Here is a 20,484-nt window from a genome sequence, read left to right as displayed (position 1 = left end):
CCTCACTGCCCCTAAATTGAATGGAGTGGCAGATTGAACATGCGTACTGCTGCGCCATTCATCTCTACAGGATTTCTCGAGACGGAGTACAACCCTTGGCAGTTTTTGGAAGACACATACAGAAGACTGGAGTGGCAGTGTGCGTGCTCAACCGGCTGCTCTGCTCATTCTGAGGGATCCGTGTTCTTGTGATTGGGGGGCCCAGCGCTGGGACCCCGCAATTGATCCCTTATCCACTGTGGACAGGGGATAACTTGTAACATCTAAGATCCTCCTTAAGTGAGGTGTTTCCTGTGTGCAGCTCCTGAAGAAGATGTGGAGTATCTTGTCATTTGTGTAAATAAAAGTAACTTTACGCTTGCGTCGCCAGACTCTGGAGATTACACACAATGCAGTGTTATCCAATTATTCTGTTAAGTTTCCTAACTTAGGCTACTTTCACACTTGTGGCAGAGTGATCCGGCAAGCAGCTCCGTCGCCGGAACAGGCAATCTCCATGCAAACGGAAAGCGTTTGTAGACGGATCCGGATGCGCTGCATACATTTCACATGACTGCCCTACACATATGCTACCCCTTCTTCTATCCCATACATGTTAAAGGGGTTCTGCACTTTAATTTAACTGATGATCTATCCTCTGGACACCCGGGACCCCCACCGATCAGCTGTTTGAGAAGGCAGCAGCGCCTCGTCCTTTTCACTGTTTACCGCCGGCCCACTGACGTCACGACTAGTATCAACTAGCGTGGGCGAAGCTAAGCTCTGTTCACTTGAATGGAGCTTAGTCCCGCCCACGCTAGTTGATACTAGTCGTGATGTCAGTGGGCCGGCGGTAAACAGTGAGAAGGACGAGGCGCTGCTGCCTTCTCAAACAGCTGATCAGCGGGGGTGCCGGGTGTTGGACCCCTGCCAGTCAGAAGCTGATGATTTAGGCTGCTTTCACACTAGCGTTCGTTGGTCCGCTCGTGAGCTCCGTTTGAAGGGGCTCACGAGCGGACCCGAACGCCTCCGTCCAGCCCTGATGCAGTCTGAATGGATGCGCATCCGCTCAGACTGCATCAGTCTGGCGGCGTTCAGCCTCCGCACGGACAGCTGAACGCTGCTTGCAGCGTTCGGGTGTCCGCCTGGCCGTGCGGATCTGTCCAGACTTACAATGTAAGTCAATGGGGACGGATCCGTTTGAAGATGCCACAATATGGCTCAATCTTCAGGCGGATCCGTCCCCCATTGACTTTACATTGAAAGTCTGGACGGATCCGTACGAGGCTATTTTCACACTTAGCTGTTATATGCTAAAATAATGCAGACGGATCCGTTCTGAACGGAGCCTCCGTCTGCATTATTATGATCGGATCCGTTCAGAACGGATCCAATCGAACGCTAGTGTGAAAGTAGCCTTATCCAGAGGATAGATCATCAGTTAAATAAAAGTGCAGATCCCCTTTTAAATGGGGTCCTGGCACCATTAATCTGATGTGTATGTTAAGCAAGTGCAGAGTGAATATGGATTCAAAAGGGATGGGGAATAAAGGGAGGATTGACGCTTCTCCTTCCTGCTGGATCCACGTCTGATATTGGCTCAAAAAAATTGCACCGATGGGTAAGTTGGTCAACACAACATATTGGCTTTGGGTTTTCTGATGCAAAATTTGCATTAATAAAATCCACAGTGGCTTATAGTAGCAGTAAAGTGACTGAGACATAAAGGAGGAGGAAGACACTTCCCTGAAGATTTTCTGAACACAGAGCAGGGGTGTGACCCCTGTGACGCTGTTCTGTGCCGCCCTCCAACCATCTAGCATGTTTATATGTGGCTATTAATGTGTAGTTTCTATGTTAAAGAGAAGATGCCAAGCACCCAGCTCCGGGACAGGCACGTACTACTGGTGCACTGTGTATCTGTTTTTGGGACCCTCGTATATCAGGCGAGCCACTGACCCCTGTTTGGTACTCTGCGATGGAGACCTCTACCGATAACTCTGTTTTTAGTGTGTTAGTTGTGAAATCACATTGAGAGAGCCATATGTATACCTGGAGTGCTAATTGAGAAAGGACTCCCATCATCCCATAAGTTGGGTGTCCTGGAAGTGAGGACTGCACTTATCAGACATTTATGATTATATACTTTTGATATGCGTGAAATTTCTTTCAATGGTGTTTCAGGCGTCTTTCACACGAGCGTGACGGATTAGGTCCGGATGCGTTCAGTGAAACTCGCACCATTTTGCAAGCAAGTTCACACAGTTTTGTCTGCGTTCAGTTTTTTTTCCACGCGAGTGCAATGCGCTTTGATGCGTGATGAAAAAAAACCTGAAGGTTAACAAACAATATCTCTTAGCATCCCTCAGTGAAAAACGCATCGCATCCGCACTGGCTTCCGGATGCAATGCGTTTTTCACTGAAGCCCCATTCACTTCAGTGGGGCCAGGACTGCGTGAAAAACGCAGAATATAGAACATGCTGTGTTTTTCATGCAACGCAGAACTGATGCGTAAAAGAAAACGCCCATGTACACGGACCTATTGAAATGAATGGGTCAGGATTCAGTGCTGGTGCTATGCGTTCACGTCACACACTGCACCAGCTTGTGTGAAAGGGGCCTAAGACATGGCTTCTGTATCGTGGCTACCAATATCAGCACGGCAGGGGTCCGACAGCCGCCACTCCCGACATCAGCTGTTTGAGGCCAACTCGCAGCTTACCGAGCACAGCGCTGTACATTGGATAGCGGCCATGCTTGGTAATGCAGATCAGCCCTGTTCACTTGAATGGTACTGAGCTGCCCCTAGGCCAGTGATGGCTAACCTTGGCACTCCAGCTGTGGTAAAACTGCAACTCCCAAGATGCCCCTCTTGCTTGGCTGCTCTCAGAACTCTGTAGAAATAAATGGAGCATGCTGGGAGTCGTAGTTTTACTACAGCTGGAGTGCCAAGGTTAGACATCACTGCCCTAGGCCATGTGACTGACGAACCTGATGTCACTGCCTAGGAAGAGGTCGCAGCACCGTCACCCCCTTCAAACAGCTGTTCGGTGGAAATGTTGAGAGTAGAACCCCTGCCGATCTAATATTGATGGTTTATCTTGAGGACAGGTGATCAGTATCAAAATCTCCGAAAGCCCCTTTATGTGTTAGGCTGGGGCTACGTGTCGGTGTCATGTGGTATAATATACCACAACCTTTCTGAGACTTGTGGTTAAGCCATACATGTCGCTGTGTAGTCCCAGCCTTATTGCAGTCCTTTGGGGTGGTACAATGTGACCCTCAGACCAGAAAAGGTTCTCCACCACTACCTTATGGGGCCAGAATTAGGCTTGGGCTGCACGGTGGCCTTTCCCCAAAAATCTTAATGTTCGCCTACACAGCGATCTTGATCTCCACAGTGGTTGCTCCCAAGGATCACAGCGGTGCTAGAATAGAAATAAATAGGGTCAATAATATACTGCAGGCATGGCCAACCTGAGGCTCTCCATCTGTTGTAAAACTACAACTCCCACCATGCCCTGCTGTAGGCTGATAGCTGTAGGTAGCCTGGGCATGCTGGGAGTTGTAGTTTTGCAACAGCTGGAGAGCCTCAGGTTGGCCATCCCTGAATTATACTGGTAAGGCCCCAAGAATCATTTCCTCTGGTGGGCCTAAGGGACCTCAGTCTGGAGGTAGATTCTGCGCTGGAAAAAAATATAATTTTTTATTTTTTTTTATTTATAATTTTTAATAAATCTCTCTGGGCCTGGATGATGTCAATAATTAGCTCCTGTCTATGGCCCGCCTTATATTATTAATAAAATTGTGACCAATCTGACGCCTGGGTCCAGCCAGCACCTATTCTGACAGCTGGACTACAAATCCCATGATGCTTTGCCATAGATTTAGCAGGTGATTTGTAGTCCACCGGCAGCACCTATATAACATGGGGAGGAGGGGGGGTCATAGTTGCCACAACCTCCTCCCGTGAGGATCCTGAACCCGTCACGGATCCGTCTACAAATTTTTACATTCGTTTTTTAAAAGAACCGAGAATAAAATCGCAGAAATAAAATCCGGCCGATGCGTAGCGTGCGTGTGACGTCATAACGCCGCGCCGCAGTGGGCTGGCGACGCGCGCGCGGCCGTGTAGGAGGCCGTGACGGGGGCGAGCGCGGAGGTCTGTAGTGTAGAGTGCAGCATGGCCCCGGTGGGAGCGGGATTACTGAGCCCCGGCCTGGAAGCGTAAGAGCGGCCCGCTGGACGCAGCATGGAGGACGTGAAGCTGGAGTTCCCCTCCCTCCCGCAATGCAAGGAGGACGCCGAGGTGAGAGAGAGAGGCCTCCGCCGGGAGGAAGCGCTGATACAATGTTGCAGCCCAGTGTTACATTGTATCAGTGATTGGAGACCGATATCTGCTGCAGTTTTGTCCTTTGTTTCTATGAGGTTAACCCATTCACTTCCCCCTTTTTTTTGGCTTCACATTGTGTTTGTAGTTTTTTTTTAGGGTATGTGGCCCTAAAAGCTCGTCCATAGGGCCCCAGTACCTGAGGTACAGCGAGGAGGCGGCCACCTACCTCTATTTGCAGCCGGACTGCGCTTTTCAGCGCCTCCTGCGCAGCCATAGGTTCTGTTTCTACCACTTTTTTTGGGGGGGTTCCGTTTCTGCTAAGAAAATATCACAACCTACACATTAGGCCACGTGCACACTTCCCAAATTATATAACCGGTCCTATTCTTATCCGCAATGGATGAGGCGTGAGAAAAACCCCGGAATGCCCACAGAAGCAATCCGTATTTTGCAGATCTGTCATTTATGGACCCAAATATGGATACAAACGTGCGCGTGAAGCCTCGGGACCAGTTCACACTTAAGTGATTGTTCACCAAAGCCAGGTGCAGTTATCCATTATACCGTATGTCTGTGTCACCTCCACGTTGGATGGAAATGACTGAAATGTGAGCTTAGGGTATAGCCCCCCACAGTGTGGTTGTGACGTGGAAGCGCCAGGGGCGGACTGTGAACTTGGTGGCTGTGGGGAAAAAAACAAAAAAAAAAGTGGCCTTGTGTTGTGGGCAGGTTCAAGCTGACTGAAGGCATGGCAACATAGGTAGGCAGGATGTAGTGTGAAAGACCGCTTGTCCGGCGCTGCTGGCATACAGATGAGTCTTTGGTATAATTAAATGTTCTTTTATTGAATGTCAGTCGACGCGTTTCAGGGGTGACACGCCCCCTTCATCAGGACAATATTACAGAGTAACATTTGGTTACATGCTGCATAGTTTAAATAACACTTTTGGCGCGCTCGTCTGAGGGGAAGCATGGCGGCCGGATCATGTGAGTGACAGGAGCCGCTGTTGTGTTTCAGTATTCCTACAACAGTTGATATAAAGATGAACAGTTTGATGCAACATATTGTTATGGGGACGCTACATCGCGCGCCTTCTGTTGGTACTGATGTATTCTCTGCGATGCTGCGAGGTTCACTGCCTCGCAGTGCCGCTATACTGTGTTCAGTTTCCGGGCGCTCTCCTATCACGGAGCGCTCGAGCTGTAGTTGTCAGTCTAGGGCAGTGATGGCTAACCTTGGCACTCCAGCTGTGCGGAAACTACGACTCCCAGCATGCTCCCATTTATTTCTATAGAGTTCTGAGAGCAGCCAAGCAAGGGGGGGCACTTGGGAGTTGTCGTTTTACCACAGCTGGAGTGCCAAGGTTAGCCATCACTGGTCTAGGGCGATCACGTTTGATACAAGACCGCCACCTGCTCGTTCTGAACCTGTCATTACTAGCAGGTAATCCCTCAAGGGAGTGGTTCTAAACTGTGGGGCTTGACAGCATGGATTTTATATATGTAGGAGGCGTAATCTATAAATTCCTGCACATATGGAAGGAGGAGGGGGGAGAGGTTAGGATGGGTACTGGAAGTATTATATGGTTATCATCTACCGTCTTTGGGTTTATATCTTATTCTCTTGCTACAGAACATCTAACAAATACAGAGATAAAAATAAACACTAAATAAATACATAGGAAAAAACATAAAACTGATATGACTAAAAGAGCAATAAATATATAAGAATAAAAAACAAACGAGTTCATAGTTTGCACATTGCCTGCGATTGGTTCATGTATTAGATATACACGTATGGAGGCCTATATATAATGATTCCTGTATATATGATTCTTAGGCTACATTCACACGTCAGTATTTTCCTATATCCCGATTTTCGGTCCGTTTTTTGCGGATCCGTTGTTCCTGAAAATGTTTCCGTATGTCATCCGTTTTTTGCGGATCCGCAAAAAACGGAAACATGTATAAATTTCAATAATCAAATAAAGTTGTTTGTATTTCTTTGAAAAAAAATTGAAAAAACAAACAAAAAAAAACATTTGTTATGTGTTTCCAGGAACGGATTCCGCATAAAACGGATGACATACGGAATGACATCCGAATGTCTTCAGTTTTTTGCGGATCCATTGACTTTGTATTGTACCAGGATCCGAATTTTGCGGAAAAGAATAGGACATGTTTTATATTTAAACGGACATGCGGAACGGAACAACGGAAACGGACAGCACACAATGTGCTGTCCGTTTTTTTTTTTTTTCCAGGACCCATTGAAAATGAATGGGTCCAGATCTGGTCCTGATCTGTTCCGCAAAAAACGGAACAGATCAGGAAAGAAAAAAACGGACGTGTGAATGGACCCTTAGAACGTGTTTCTCCACTACATGTAGGGTACATGCTCAAACCTTTTTCTGCAATCCATTGGGTTGGGATAAAATCACGATTGGGGATAAGAAAAGGGTCCGCACTAGGTATAATTTAGGTACATATAAAAAATAATAAAAACTGGCATAAGACAGATATATCATATTATTCATTGTTATAAGATGGTCTCGCTGATTTCATTGAGTCCTCATGGACTGAGCGTGTAAATTCTCAAAACGGTTGAACGGGTTTTCTGGTATAAAGTCAATGGGGGTAATTTTAATCTTGTGTTTTGTCTTTTTCTGGGGTAGAAGCACAATGTCTGGAGACGCTGTGCTTCAAATATTGTCTTCGGATGATATATCTGTGTTGGTTGGTGCAGCAGTGAAGGGCTTGTGTGGTGCGGCCTATATGTTGTAGGCTGCATCCACATTCAGTCAGATATATCACGTAGGTGGAATGGCAAGTGAGAGAGTATTTTATTGGGAAGATGGTCCCGTTATGATTGGAGCTGAATGATTTTTATGTGTAATGATTTTGCAGCATAAACAGTTTTTTGCCCCACATCTGTAGCCACCTTTCTCGGTGCAGCGGTTGTGTATACTTTCCCCTTTTGTTTGAGTGTTTTGGTCTACTCGGGGCCAGTATATTTGTGATGGTAGGTGCACGTCTGTATGTGATTTTCGGAGTGCAGGGAAGATGTTTGGCTAGATATGGATCCTGCAGAAGGATATGTCAATATTTCTCTAAACTTTTTTTGTATCCGTATATTGGATGTATTGTACTGGGTAAAAAAAACTTACTTTTTCCACTGTTTCTTTCGAGTTGGTAGTAGTCGCTAGACATTCCTCCTGCGGTTGTAGGTTGCTTTTTTTATGGCCTTCTTCACGAGCTGTTTTGGGTAACCTTTTTCTTTAAATCTTTTTTCCAGAATTTTTGTTTGTAATTTAAAATTCTCATCCTTGGTGCAGTTCCGTCTAATCCTTCTGCATTGACTATAGGGTATATTTTTTTTCACTCTATATCCTGCGAGCAATTCTCCTGGAGCTCGTGGTATGAGACGGGGAGAGGCCGGGCAGCAGCAAGGCATCCCTTAAGCTGGTGGGGTTAGATACCAGCAAGGCTCACAGAGCTGCTGCGACTCCTACAGTGTTCTTTTGTTTTATCTTTGTATAGAACATAGGTAGGCAGGGATACCTGCAGTAAAAGGGGCAGCAATATCCTGGTGCAGCACAAGATACCGCCCCTGCAGAACCAAATGTATTGGTGCAGCACATAACACTGCCGCCCTCACCACAGTATGAAACTGTATCACTGCCATGAGGAGGAGGGCACCTGCAGCCAATGGTCAGGTGCATGAAGTACCTGATGCTGCTATGTTAAAGAGGACCTTTCATCTGTTTAATTAGGGTCTTACCTTATAGGGCGGCCCCCACTGATGTCATCGCACTTTTTTTGTTTTTTTTCATTCGTCCGCTGTTGTCCCCCGTTGATTTCGGCGCCTTATATTCTAATTAACCGACTTGGTTATACTAGGCGGAGACTGGAGCGGTTCTCTTCTCCCTGGCTATGAGCGCATCCAAAAAGTGCGATGACATCAGTGGGGGCCGCCCTGGAAGGTAAGACCTTAATTAGACTAGGGCTAAACAGATGAAAGGTCCTCTTTAATGCTGAGAGCATCATATCATTATGTACACAGCCGGCGGCTGTGAGGAGTTTTCGGGCAGTCCCCTGGGCATCGGCCCACCAGCAAATATCCCTGTAAGTTCATCGACCAGTCTGCCCCTGGGCAGCGTTGCGGTCGAGTACTGTTCGGCTGGCTGCAGGTGGGCTCTGTTTAAACTTAGTAGGATCGCACTGTTTAGTCGGCTGTACGGTATTGTGGGGGCTGCTCAGCCATTAATAATACAGTTCGACCAATCAGTGCTGTCCTGATTAAATTAATTAGAGCCTGCTGTACTCCGCCATCTCCAGCGACACCATAGAGAATGGATGGAGAGGCAGGGCATATGCTCCACCTGCCACTTAATCAAGAAGGGGGTTCAGTGGGGGCTCCAGCGTTCAGACCCCCACGGATCACTTAGTTATCCTCGATCCTGTGGATAGAGGATAACTAGAAAAAAGGACACGGGCCCTTTAACAGGTGAGCATTTCTATTTTAGTTTGACACATATTTTGGGACAGATTTTTTTTTTTATATATTTTTTTTGCAACCAAAGAAAACCTTTAAGGATAGGGAGTGTAAAAAGGTCCAACAGCTATGACACAACTGGTGATAAGTGTCTGATTGGGGTCTGACTGCTGGGACCCCCATGATCAAAGGAACGTGGTCTTAAGACCCTTGTGTTCATAGATTGGTGGCAGTCCGACACTGCTGCTGGGGCTGTCCCCGCTGCTAACGAAGCTCCCCCTGCCACTACATTGGTAGGGCCGGCCTTGACAATCTCACTCCTGTCCTGCTGCGCAAGCGCAGAGACTCTGCTGCTGATACTGGGGCAGAGACTGTGTTTGCCCCCTATACTTCCTGGCAGCGACACCTAAACAGTCGCTGCTCTGGAAGTGGAGGCCCCGTGCCTGCACTGGTACTCAAAGGGGTAAGTATATTCCCTGTAAGGGGCCCGGCACATGGGTGGGGGGGGCAGTTTATGATATTGGATTACCCCTTTAGGCTGGGTTCACACCTGAGCGTTTTACAGCGCGTTCCTACGCGATGTAAAACGCTCAACAAGGAGAAACCAATGATTCCCTATGGGAATGGTTCACACTTGGGCGTTTTACAGCGCGTACGATCGCGCTGTAAAACGCCCGACGCTCCAAAAAGTACATGAGCGACTTTTGGGGCGTTTGTGGCCATAGGACACTGTAGTGAATCACACAAACGCGCGTCAAACGCGCGTTTACTATTACAAAAACGCGCATAAAAATGCGCGTCAAAAACGCGCGTAAAACGCGCGTTTGCGCAACGCTCAAGTGTGAACCCAGCCTTAAGGCTCTAGATTTGCCAGTCCATCGTGGTATTCTGTGTTTGTGGACAGCGAGAATAGTGCAGTCTGGTGCAGAAGCCGGTGGACCCCATTAGAAGCCAGCAGTTGGTGAATGGATCTGACATTGCCAGCACAGCTTATTAAGAGGGATTCAGACGTTTGCATGTCTGGGGCTTATTGAACCCTAATCAGAGAGAGAGACACATTGAGGTTTCTTGATGCCGTTTGGAAGCCAACATCAGGAGCCGATCGCGAAAGGAGAGAAAGTATAAATGACGGATACGACTTCTCCTCTTTCCTCCTCTTTGAATTCACTCCAGGTTTTGGCTTCAGAAACTGCCAGCAGAATTCACACCGTGTGGCCTTGGGGTGCGTTCAGACGGAGGATTTTGTATCCCGCTGCTCTGTGGATTTCTCCCGTGGGTTTTCACACTGACCCACTGTATGTTTGAATGGAGTTAAACCGCGAGCAGGCTGCTGTTGACTGCCCTGTGCGGCTGCCTCTCCTGCCCAACCCATAAGACCCTGCTTGTAAGGATTTCTTACCAGATGCACATGGCAGGGGATAATGGGCCTCCATCGGCTCAGTCCTAAGAAGACAGGTTGTGCTCTGCCGAGATTAGCCGCTCATCTGTGCTTTCTTTTCCATCAGGACTGGAGTTATCCGATGAGAAGGGAGATGCAGGTAGGTTTATCATCTATGATTCTTTAAAAAATGAAATGGAGCACTGGCATAGGGCAACCCAACCCTCTCATTTATTGCTGCAGTTACCCAATTTAAAGCCCCCCATCAGGGGAGTACACATATCTCAGAGCCCTGTAGCATAAGCCGCCCTGCCTTACAATTTTTTTATTTTATTTTTTGTTTAAGCGGAAGAAATTTTAATTAAAAAAAGTCAGCCAATTTATCCAAATTATGTGATTCAGAAATGTGTCGCTGATCCTGAACAGCTGACCTAAATACATAGATACATTCTCCTGCTTCACTTCACCTATTACAAAGCCTGCTGTCTGCAGCTACCACTAGGGGGAGCTCATGGCATAGGACTGTATACAGTGCAATGGAAGCTATTATGAAAATGCATCTGAACGGAAGAAGCAGAGATAGAGATCATCGCCGGCCCTGGGAGCAGTCCCCTGGTCTGCCATTATTGAAGGTAAGCCACTGCTGCCCTGGCACTCATTGAATGCTGGCGGCCGCCACGTCTATAGTTATCAGAATTTCCTATATCTGCTGATGCCTCTAAATGCTTTCAGTGCCGGCGCAGGAAAGTGGCCACCTGACTAAATCCCATGACCGCCACCTGACTAAATCCCATGACCGCCACCATCTTGATGGCTTGAGCCCAGTGGCAGCGAGGAGACTTAGAACTGGGTTGCTATGATAACAAATGAGGGGGAGTTGGGGTCTCTTATGCCAGTACCCATAAGCTCTGCCATGGGTCTGATGAGGTGGTGCCTTGGCCTGCAGTATTTTCTCTTTGTAATCTGTATTGTTCATATTCTAGGAGATTTTACCCGGCTTGTTTTTGGGTCCGTACTCCGCAGCAATGAAAAGCAAGGTGTGTATACGCCCAATGTGTGGCCGAATTAATGGTGTCATCATGGCGGGGGCTCGGTGCTGTAATATTAGCTGCATACAAATGAGTGGTGCTGAGCTGCAGTACCAGGCATAGCCTTTGGATTAGAGTGGAGCTGTTTTTGAATGATTGCAGCTGCTATACCCCTTTTGACAAGACCCGTATCCCTCATTTATTGCAGGTGTCCATACTCCAGAAATACGGCATAACGCACATCATCTGCATAAGGCAAAGCATCGAAGCCAATTTCATCAAACCAAATTTTCAACACCTATTTCGGTAAGTTGTAGCTACAGGGAGAGTGAGAGCGGTATATAATACACCCTGGTGATTATAAACTGTACATACAGCATAAAGCAAAACTTTACTGCGTCCGCCTGTACGTAGTATACATGTGTACATCCGCAGTCCTGTCTCCTGCGTCGGTCCGTGTGATCGGGCACTCACCGATCTTTGTCTTGGTTCACAGGTATTTAGTGCTGGATATTGCAGATAACCCCATTGAAAACATCATACGGTTTTTCCCTACGGTGAGTGCTGAATGCCCCCCCTTATAATAATAATAATATAACCCTAATAGCAAATGGGATCCTTCAAGCCTGACGCTATACGAACAGAATGTCGGCCATATTGTCGGCGTACCTGAGATCTACAAGCTGCAACATTGTTTAACTCTTCAATATACAACGTATCCTCTGTCTTCATCCATTGTTCTCTCTCGGTCATGCTCCTCTTTTTCCTTCTTGTAGACAAAAGAATTCATAGACGGATGTTTACAGTCTGGAGGTAAGTCGTTTCCGCGTACAGCACGAGGGGCCACCGCCTGACGTTATGGAATATTGCAGAGGACTAGGACAGAATAATAGTGTTTTTGTTTTTATATGCAGGTAAAGTCCTCATTCACGGGAATGCAGGAATCTCTAGAAGCGCTGCCTTGGTTATTGCATACATCATGGAAACCTTTGGTATAAAATACAGGTAGTAAACACGAGCTTTAAAAAATCTCAATGTATACAGGTCCCTGCTTCACGTTCCTGAGGGCTGAGACTCGTCAGGTGCCTCCCTCTACCGTAACGTGTCCTGCTGTCGGTTTGGGATGTTCACTATTGTGACAGCCATTCCCACGTGCATGTACGTGATGCGATTAAACTGTCAGCGCACGGAGCGATGCGCTGACAGTTCAGTTTTGCTGGCACACGGGGGTTGCTAGGCAACCAGTGACTCTGGCGGGGAGAAAATCGCAACACTCCCAGTCTGGCGATCGCTGTGATTGGTCCATCTGCAGTAATAGACCAATCGCAGCGCATTGACGCGATATAGGGAGGTACTGTGTGTCCTCTCCTCCTCTAATCGTCCCATTTCCTGTCAGGAAAGCGATCAGAGAAGGAGCTTTGTCAGAATCCACTCACCACCAAGGTTTTAACCCCTTCGGTGCCGAAACACCACTCTTCTGTGCCCCGGCCTGTCCGTCGGTCGAGGCGCCTGCTCGCCCCGGCCTGTCCGTCGGTCGAGGCGCCTGCTCGCCCCGGCCTGTCCGTCGGTCGAGGCGCCTGCTCGCCCCGGCCTGTCCGTCGGTCGAGGCGCCTGCTCGCCCCGGCCTGTCCGTCGGTCGAGGCGCCTGCTCGCCCCGGCCTGTCCGTCGGTCGAGGCGCCTGCTCGCCCCGGCCTGTCCGTCGGTCGAGGCGCCTGCTCGCCCCGGCCTGTCCGTCGGTCGAGGCGCCTGCTCGCCCCGGCCTGGCCACTTCAAAGGCTGATTACATTTCCGCCAGTACCTGCCTAATAAAAGGGCTGGGCATGGCGTGAAGTTGTAAAAGGCCTGTGAAAGTGTATCCGGGTATACATTGCACTTTCGTATTTACGGGGTAAAAGATTAAAAAATGGAGCCACCCGATTGGGATTTAGTCCACCCCCTGTTTGACCATGGATACCATCTACAGTTGCAAGAAAAAGTATGTGAACCCTTTGGAATTTTATAGATGAAGATCAGATCACATTTTATGACCAATTTGTGCATAAATCCATATCATTCCAAAGGGTTCACATACTTTTTCTTGCAACTGTACATTTGGACAACTTTTACAATAGTGTCCCTCTCCTGAAGTGCCTTGCTGCACTTGTGGCACAATTTGACTAAATCAAAAAGGGCGCCCTAAATCCTTTATAGACCAGACAAGCAGGGCTGTTTGCTCGGAAAATTTGATGTTACTAAAATAAAAGGACAAACTGGATGTTCTTGTATCCACTACCATCCATGCAGATCAATGCACCCCAGTCCGAGGAACCACAGAGCAGACCGCCAAGCCTGTGTGTATCCAGGATTACAACCAGTTCATGGGCGGAATGGATCTTTCAGACCCAGTTACTACAGCCCTACAGTGCCTTAAGAAAATCTAAGGTGTGGTACAAATCAGCCGTGTACCTAACCCAAGTGTCACTATATAATGCCTTTGTCATCCACAGAACAGCTGGTCATGGGGGGACCTTCTTGGAATTTCTGGGGGGGGGGGGGAAATAAAATGATTTTTGGCGTTCAGGAAGGAGGGGGCAGCATTTCAGTCAGCAGTGCTTCTGGGTCTCAAGAATAATACATGGGCAGCATTTCCCTGGAGTACTGGGGTGCTTTCCCAAATCGGGTTACTTATTGGGGTTTTTAATTTCTGGGGACCTCAGGAATCTCTTAAATGCGACATGGCAGCTAAAATCTATGTCTATGCTAATTCAGGTCAGCAAAATCCATATTTTGCGGTTTGACTCTAGTGCCCTGATGTGCGCCCATACATCATTTTTTAAGCACAATATGGGGTGTTGCCGTATTCGGGGAGAAATGAGGAACATAATGTGGGGTGCATTTTGTCCTGTTGCCTTTTGGGAAAGTGAAAAATGTGGGTGTAAAGCAACTTTTTCTGGAAAATTTTTTAATTTTTCCTTTTCACAGCCAGGTGTTTCCTAATTTTGTGAAACGCCTGATGGGTCAAAGTGCTCAATACACACCTTGAAATATTCTTTGAGGGGTGTAGTTTCTGGAATGGTGAGGGGTGTAGTTTCCAGAATGGGGTCACTTTTGGTGGGGTTTCCACTCTAGGGCCACCTCAGGGTGTCTTCATACGCAAAATAGCTCCCGATTACCATTCCAGCTAAATCCGCTCTCCAAAAGCCACTCTGAAGCCTGCTGTGCGCCAATACATCAGTTTTTGAGCACATATGGGGTGTTTCTGTAAACTCCAGATTCAGGGTAATAGGTTTTGAGTTTTGTTTGGCTGGTAACCCTTGATGTGTTGCAGAAAAAATTGAATAGAATTCAAAATCTGCTAAGAAAAAAGTGAAATTTCATTCCCATATTCCTTTAATTCTCGTGGGGCACCTAAAGGGTTAACAAAGTTTTGTAAAATCTGTTTTGAATAGCTTGAGAGGTGTAGTTTCTAAAATGGGGTGATTTATGGGTAGTTTCTAATATGTTAGCCCCAGAAAGTGACTTCATAACTGAACTGGTCCTGAAAAAGTAGGGTTTTGGAAATTTTCTAGAAAATTTTAAGATTTGCTTCTAAACTTCTAAGCCTTCTAACATCTCAAAAAAGTCATTTTTAAAATGATCCAAACATGAAGTAGCCATATGGGGAATGTAAAGTAATTCTTTTTGGAGGTATTACGATCTATTATAAAAGTAGAGAAATTGAAATGTGGAAATTGGTATTTTTTTTATAAGTAAAAATTTACTTTTTTTACTCCATTTTACCATGAAGTACAATATGTGACGAGAAAACAATCTCAGAATGGCCTGGATAAGTAAAAGCGTTTTTAAAGTTCTTACCACATAAAGTGACACGTGTCAGATTTGCAAAATTAGGCTGCGTCCTGAAGGCGAAACATGTCTGTGTCCTGAAGGGGTTAAAGGGGTCGTCCAGCCCTTACTAAGTTACAGCCTTTCCTGCTGATCGGTTGTAGACGGTAGTTCCGTCGCCAGAAATCTGTCGAACTACACAGCGTCTTCAATGGGAGCAGCGATGTAGTAAATGAGCTCCCTCCACTACAAGGCTGACAGTGCGATGGAACTACCCTGCACAACTGACCAGCAGGTGCGTGGGGTGTCGGGCCCCTGGGGCTATCGCTTAGTAAACGCTGGACAACACCTTTTTTTAATGGTTTTCTAGCTTGCATCAACCACTTTTTATTTATTTCATTGTCTAGCAGTCCTTCAAAGTGTAATGTAGTGTCTTTTACACGTATTGCCTATGTCACCCCCCCTCTGAACTGCAGTCATGTGACCCTGTCCGCGCTGTGACATCATGTCTGTTCGTTGCAATGTCCTAGAGCAGGCATGCTCAACCTGCAGCCCTCCAGCTGTTGCGAAACTACAACTCCTCCCAGCATGCCCGATCAGCCTACTGCAGGGCATTGTGGGCGTCGTAGTTTTACAACAGCTGGAGGGCCGCAGGTTGAGCGTGCTTGTCCTAGAGCAAGGGTCAGCAACCTCCGGCACTCCAGCTGTTCTGAAACTACAACTCCCAGAATGCTCTATACACTTCTAACTGGAGGTAGAAGTACAGCCCAGCATATTTGCATGCTGGGAGTTATAGTTTCATAGTAGCTGAAGTACCAAATGTTGCTGACTCCTGTCCATCTAAGTAGCATGGGGGGGCGGCGGCTTGTGAAGGAACAGGGAATGGCAACCCTGCTACCTGCCGCTGGCTCCTTCTCCAGTCGTGCGATGCTCTGCTGGGCTCCATCAGTGTCAATCACTGGGCGCAGCAGAAACCAGATCCCCTGCGTCGTGTGACTGTCCTGATGTAAGGGAGCTGGTCACTGCTGCTTTGTGCTGTGTAAATGCCTTGTTCCTGGAGACTTATCGGAGTTTTGTATTTACTGTGGTTTTCCATTAGCGCCGACCACTCACAATGATGGACTATTGATGTGCCTGCACAGCAAGCACCAGACGTCTTCTGTGCTGCTGATAATTTTTGTAATTATCCAGTTCTCTAATAACTTTTAGGCTGGGTTCACATGATGCATTTATTGGCTGCACTGATTTACAACAAAAAAAATTAAATGTTTTGTTGTAACTGCTGTATCACCTACCACTACTGCGACATGACCTGTTACATGTGCTCTTGGCAGCTGAAGGCATCTGTGTTGGTCCCATGTTCATATGTGCCCGCACTGCTGAGAAAAATATGTTTTAATATGTTTTAATATATGCAAATGAGCCTCTAGGAGCATCAAGGGCGTTGTCATTACTCCTAGAAGCTCTGCTCTCTATGCAACTGCTGCGCCCTCTGCACTTTGTTTTCACTGCCTGGTCCTGTCAATTAATCATGCTAGGTTCTGTTAGTGCAGAGGATGCATCTGTTGCAGAGAGAGCAGAGCCTCTAGGAGTAATGGTAACGCCCCCGTTGCTCCCAGGGGCTCATTTGCATATATTAAAACATCATTTTTCTCAGCAATGAGGACACATATGAACATGGGACCAACACAGATGCCTTCAGCTGCCAAGTGCACATGTAACCGGTCAGCCGGTGTCATAGGGACAAATCTGCTGACAGATGCCCTTTGAAGCAACACCAAAATGAATCTCTGCTTCAACTGGATAATACAGAATTGTACTTTATACAGGTTAAGATGGCCAGCACTGTATAATAGGGCAATTATGAATATAATGCAAGACCACAACACGAGCGCTTGCTGATCCAACCAACCTCTCGCTGGTTTGTTTCTAGGGACGCGTTCACATACGTTCAAGAAAGAAGGTTTTGCATTAACCCCAATGCTGGATTTGTACATCAACTTCAGGTATTTGCCTTATGGTGGTTTTATATTATGTAGTTGGACTCTGGTCCCATCACACTCGTCCTGCTACAATGGCAAGTTGCTATATATTCTGCTGTTTGTGGCTGGAGTCAAGTTGTGGGTACCCCCCCCCCCCATGTCGCTGGCATTGGCCCCCTGATATGATCCTTGGCTCATCTTTGTCTTCTGTCTGCAGGAATATGAAGCCATCTATCTAGCAAAATTAACCATCAAAATGATGTCTCCTCTGCAGTTGGGGAGGACTTTCTCCTTACAGTCTGGTGCTGCAGGTAAGTGGCCAGCAGCAGCAGTACAAGCTCATAGATGTTAATGGCGTATTGTGAGGTTCTGACTTCTGGTGTCCCCGCAATCCCTGGAGTGAAGGAGTGGCAGTGCTAGGTTTCCATGGATGGTCCCTAAGGTGCTGCAGTTTCAGGTCTGTAAGGCTATGGTAGATTATTATCTCCAAATTATGGAAAATTCATCTGATAGCTAGAACGAGCCCCCAAAACTGAAGGAGAGTGGACCGCACATGCGTGGCTTGCTCTCTGTTAAAGGGAAATATTAATTAATAATATTTTGGGTTGATATCAATAATTAATATTCATAAATGGGCGTGATTCGTCTATTGGCGACTATGAATACAACTACCCGTTGCTATACTTTTTTGTGAACCACGTGCGATGGATTATTACGGCGGCGACCAAAAGGACTATAAACTGCGTATTGAAAAAATAAAGGAATTTATTACACAAATAGAACTGTACAGTCTATTATTATTGCTATATCACTGGTTATATAAATATATATACATATAGACACACACAGCAATACATAAACAACACTATCAAACCTGACTACGCTAACACAACACAATCTACTATTCCACCCCACAATCTATCTAGACAGACACTTACATACACACAAACTTACCACTCACCTGGCTCTATACTATCCCTACAGGGTATAAAGGGTTAATATCACAAGACGATGCAGGCCAGGGATATCCATGTTGGAGAGGAGTATTGCAGGGGTAAATGCAGGGCAGGGAATATAGTAATCATGGCGGGTATAGCTGGGGGTTCAGGGAATATTGCAGGGGATAAAAGGGTTATTGGAGATGGCTTGCTGGCAGTGGGAAAGGGTTAATACAGGGTTATGAAAAGGTAGGGGTAAATGCAGGGTTACAGGGGGCTAATGATACTCAGCCAATGTTCATAGTCTCTGTTTCAGGAGGGGCTGCTCAGCTCATCTCAGGTCCACTCTTCCATGTGTGTCCTTCCTCTGTTTGTGGTCATGAGCCCCTTTGTCCTGGCTTGGGCTAACATAAGCCCATAGCAGCCCACCTCCCCCTCCTCAACCTAAGGCGCAGGGATATGACCTCATCTTGTGGGTGTGACGGAATGCATGCACTCAGACTGTAACAGATAACTGCCAATTGGCCCCGAGGCTCAGGATCTGTACAGACAAAGATACAAAGGAATTCCTGCCCAATGTGTAAATGAGAGCATCCAGCGGGCATGCTTTATTTATACTGTTGTGATTGGTGGGGCCCTCACTGTTCTGGCACATAGCCCCAATCCTGTGGATAGGGAATTAGTTTCACTCTTGAGACCATCCCTTTTTATGTGAAATCAGGTGACTGCAGAATTAAAGGGATCATCTTTAGGATAGGTGGTGTCTGACTCATCATCCCAGCTTGTCAGCACTTAGGTGAAGGGTGATCTGGGACCTTACACAAGTGGAATTGGCTGCATTGTATGCATTTTTTTTCTTTCTAATAGCCTCTCCCCAATTCGTCCCCCAGTCACCTGAACTAGTGAAATGGCGGGTCATAAGTCTCCACAGTTTGCAGCTAAAGTGAAGTTGCATTGGTTTTGAGTGGTGGAGCTGATATCATGTGCTGAAACTAACAGCACCGACTACAGGTGACCGGTTTGGGTCAGAAAAAAAAAATGCACCAAAGTCAGTGAAGAAGCAGCTGTAAGAGTGTGAAGCCAGTCTCGGTGGTGTAAGAATGAAAGATCCTCTTGGAATAATGAAAACATGGCTGCACGCGGCCACCACTAGAGGGAGCCTTACTGCACACAATATTATAAAAATAGCATGCAGTTAGCCCCTTCTAGTGGTGACTGCAGGCAGCGCAGGGGCCTTGGTTTACTATTAGAAAACCAAAACTCTTGACTGCCTTAAAGGGAACCTGGATTTGGGGTATAGAGCTGAGGACATGGGTTGCACTTGCTAGATGGCCGCTAGCACATCCGCAATATCCAGTCCCCATAGCTCTGTGTGCTTTTATTGTGTAAAAAAACAAAAAACGGTTTGATCCATATGCAAATTAAACTGAGATGAGTCCTGTCCCTGACTCCTCTCACATACAGGACTCGTCTCAGGTTAATTTGCATATGGATCAAATCGTTGTTTTTTTTTTTACACAATAAAAGCACACAGAGCTCTGGGGACTGCGGACATCTAGCAACCCAAGTCCTCAGCTCTATACACAAAATCCTGGTGACAGGTTCCCTTTAAATATATAACAAAAGTTAATGATGTTGATGAAGCGACTGTCAATTGTCACTTGTATCACAGCTTTGTCATTTGTGTTCAGGAAGTCTAAAGCGAACCCTCGAAGAGGACGATGAGCACGGGAACATGCAGGTGTCTGCGGCCCACGAGGGCTGACTTCCAAGCCGGTCCCCAGAGGGCCCGGTAACCCCACACGGCTTCTTCTCCAGGTGCTGCTGTTGTACTTTATAGACAATAACGGGACTTTCCATGGATTGTGTGGATTTCACTGATTGTTTTACTGCTTTTTACACGGCCCTTTTACCTAAGACTTCGATTTCTCTTTTGATGTGCAAAGAGGTATTACTGCAATAACGCACTTTTTTCATACTTGAAGTTTTTTCCTTTTTTTTTTTTTGTATAATAAAAAAAAAAAATTCATGCAATGCAACCGATGGGAGGGAGATGCGTTTCTAAGAAAAATTATTTAATTTATAAAAAGAAAAGCTTTAGTAATTGAAATGTTTGCTAAACTTTTGTGTTTTTGTAAATACATTTTATAGGTTTAGAAGTTCTGGATATTTTTAACAGAGTTCTATACTTAAAATGGGAAGAAAAAAACAAAACACCCCCGTTCATTGGGGAAGATTGTACACTGTTGGTGTAGCCTTCTATAAGTATCAGAGTCCTTTTTTATGCGATTTATATTGTGTCATTGACCTGAAAGAACAGAGCTCGTTCCTACGTAACAGATTGTTTCAATGTTTTCCAAATAAACCGATGTAAATTTCACCTGGTTTCTTTTGTATAGACTCGATCTTATAGTATGATATTATCATTCGTTATATTAGAGTATGGTGTGTATTGTGCTGAAGAATGTGGTAGCTTTGGCCCCGTGGTGGGGGGCGCTTTTTTTCCTATAGTGTGCAAGCACGACCACTGCAGCTGGATTGCAGG

At 46.4% G+C, this 20,484-nt stretch overlaps 1 protein-coding gene across 1 annotated transcript; it reads left to right on the top strand.

Annotated features, from left to right (window-relative positions):
* The first annotated feature begins 4,102 nt into the window (after nt 1–4,102).
* On the top strand, nt 4,103–20,325 carry STYX (serine/threonine/tyrosine interacting protein). Its single transcript, XM_044272667.1, has 10 exons — nt 4,103–4,289; nt 10,314–10,346; nt 11,170–11,223; nt 11,423–11,520; nt 11,711–11,771; nt 11,991–12,027; nt 12,129–12,219; nt 16,953–17,025; nt 17,219–17,312; nt 19,631–20,325. Exons 1-10 carry the CDS (start codon nt 4,233–4,235, stop codon nt 19,702–19,704), a joined length of 672 nt encoding a protein of 223 aa, XP_044128602.1. The 5' UTR covers nt 4,103–4,232; the 3' UTR covers nt 19,705–20,325.
* Nucleotides 20,326–20,484: the final 159 nt, after the last annotated feature.

The sequence above is a fragment of the Bufo gargarizans genome, chromosome 11, assembly GCF_014858855.1.
Source record: "Bufo gargarizans isolate SCDJY-AF-19 chromosome 11, ASM1485885v1, whole genome shotgun sequence".
NCBI lineage: Eukaryota > Metazoa > Chordata > Amphibia > Anura > Bufonidae > Bufo > Bufo gargarizans.
This window is presented reverse-complemented; position numbering and strand designations above follow the sequence as displayed.

Bases quoted from the DNA above. Each gene is read 5' to 3' on its own strand.
- STYX (XM_044272667.1), top strand. From the start codon at position 4,233: ATGGAGGACGTGAAGCTGGAGTTCCCCTCCCTCCCGCAATGCAAGGAG. The intron at 10,347-11,169 runs GTAGGTTTATCA...TTCATATTCTAG, and splicing joins CGATGAGAAGGGAGATGCAG to GAGATTTTACCCGGCTTGTT. The intron at 17,026-17,218 runs GTATTTGCCTTA...TTCTGTCTGCAG, and splicing joins GATTTGTACATCAACTTCAG to GAATATGAAGCCATCTATCT.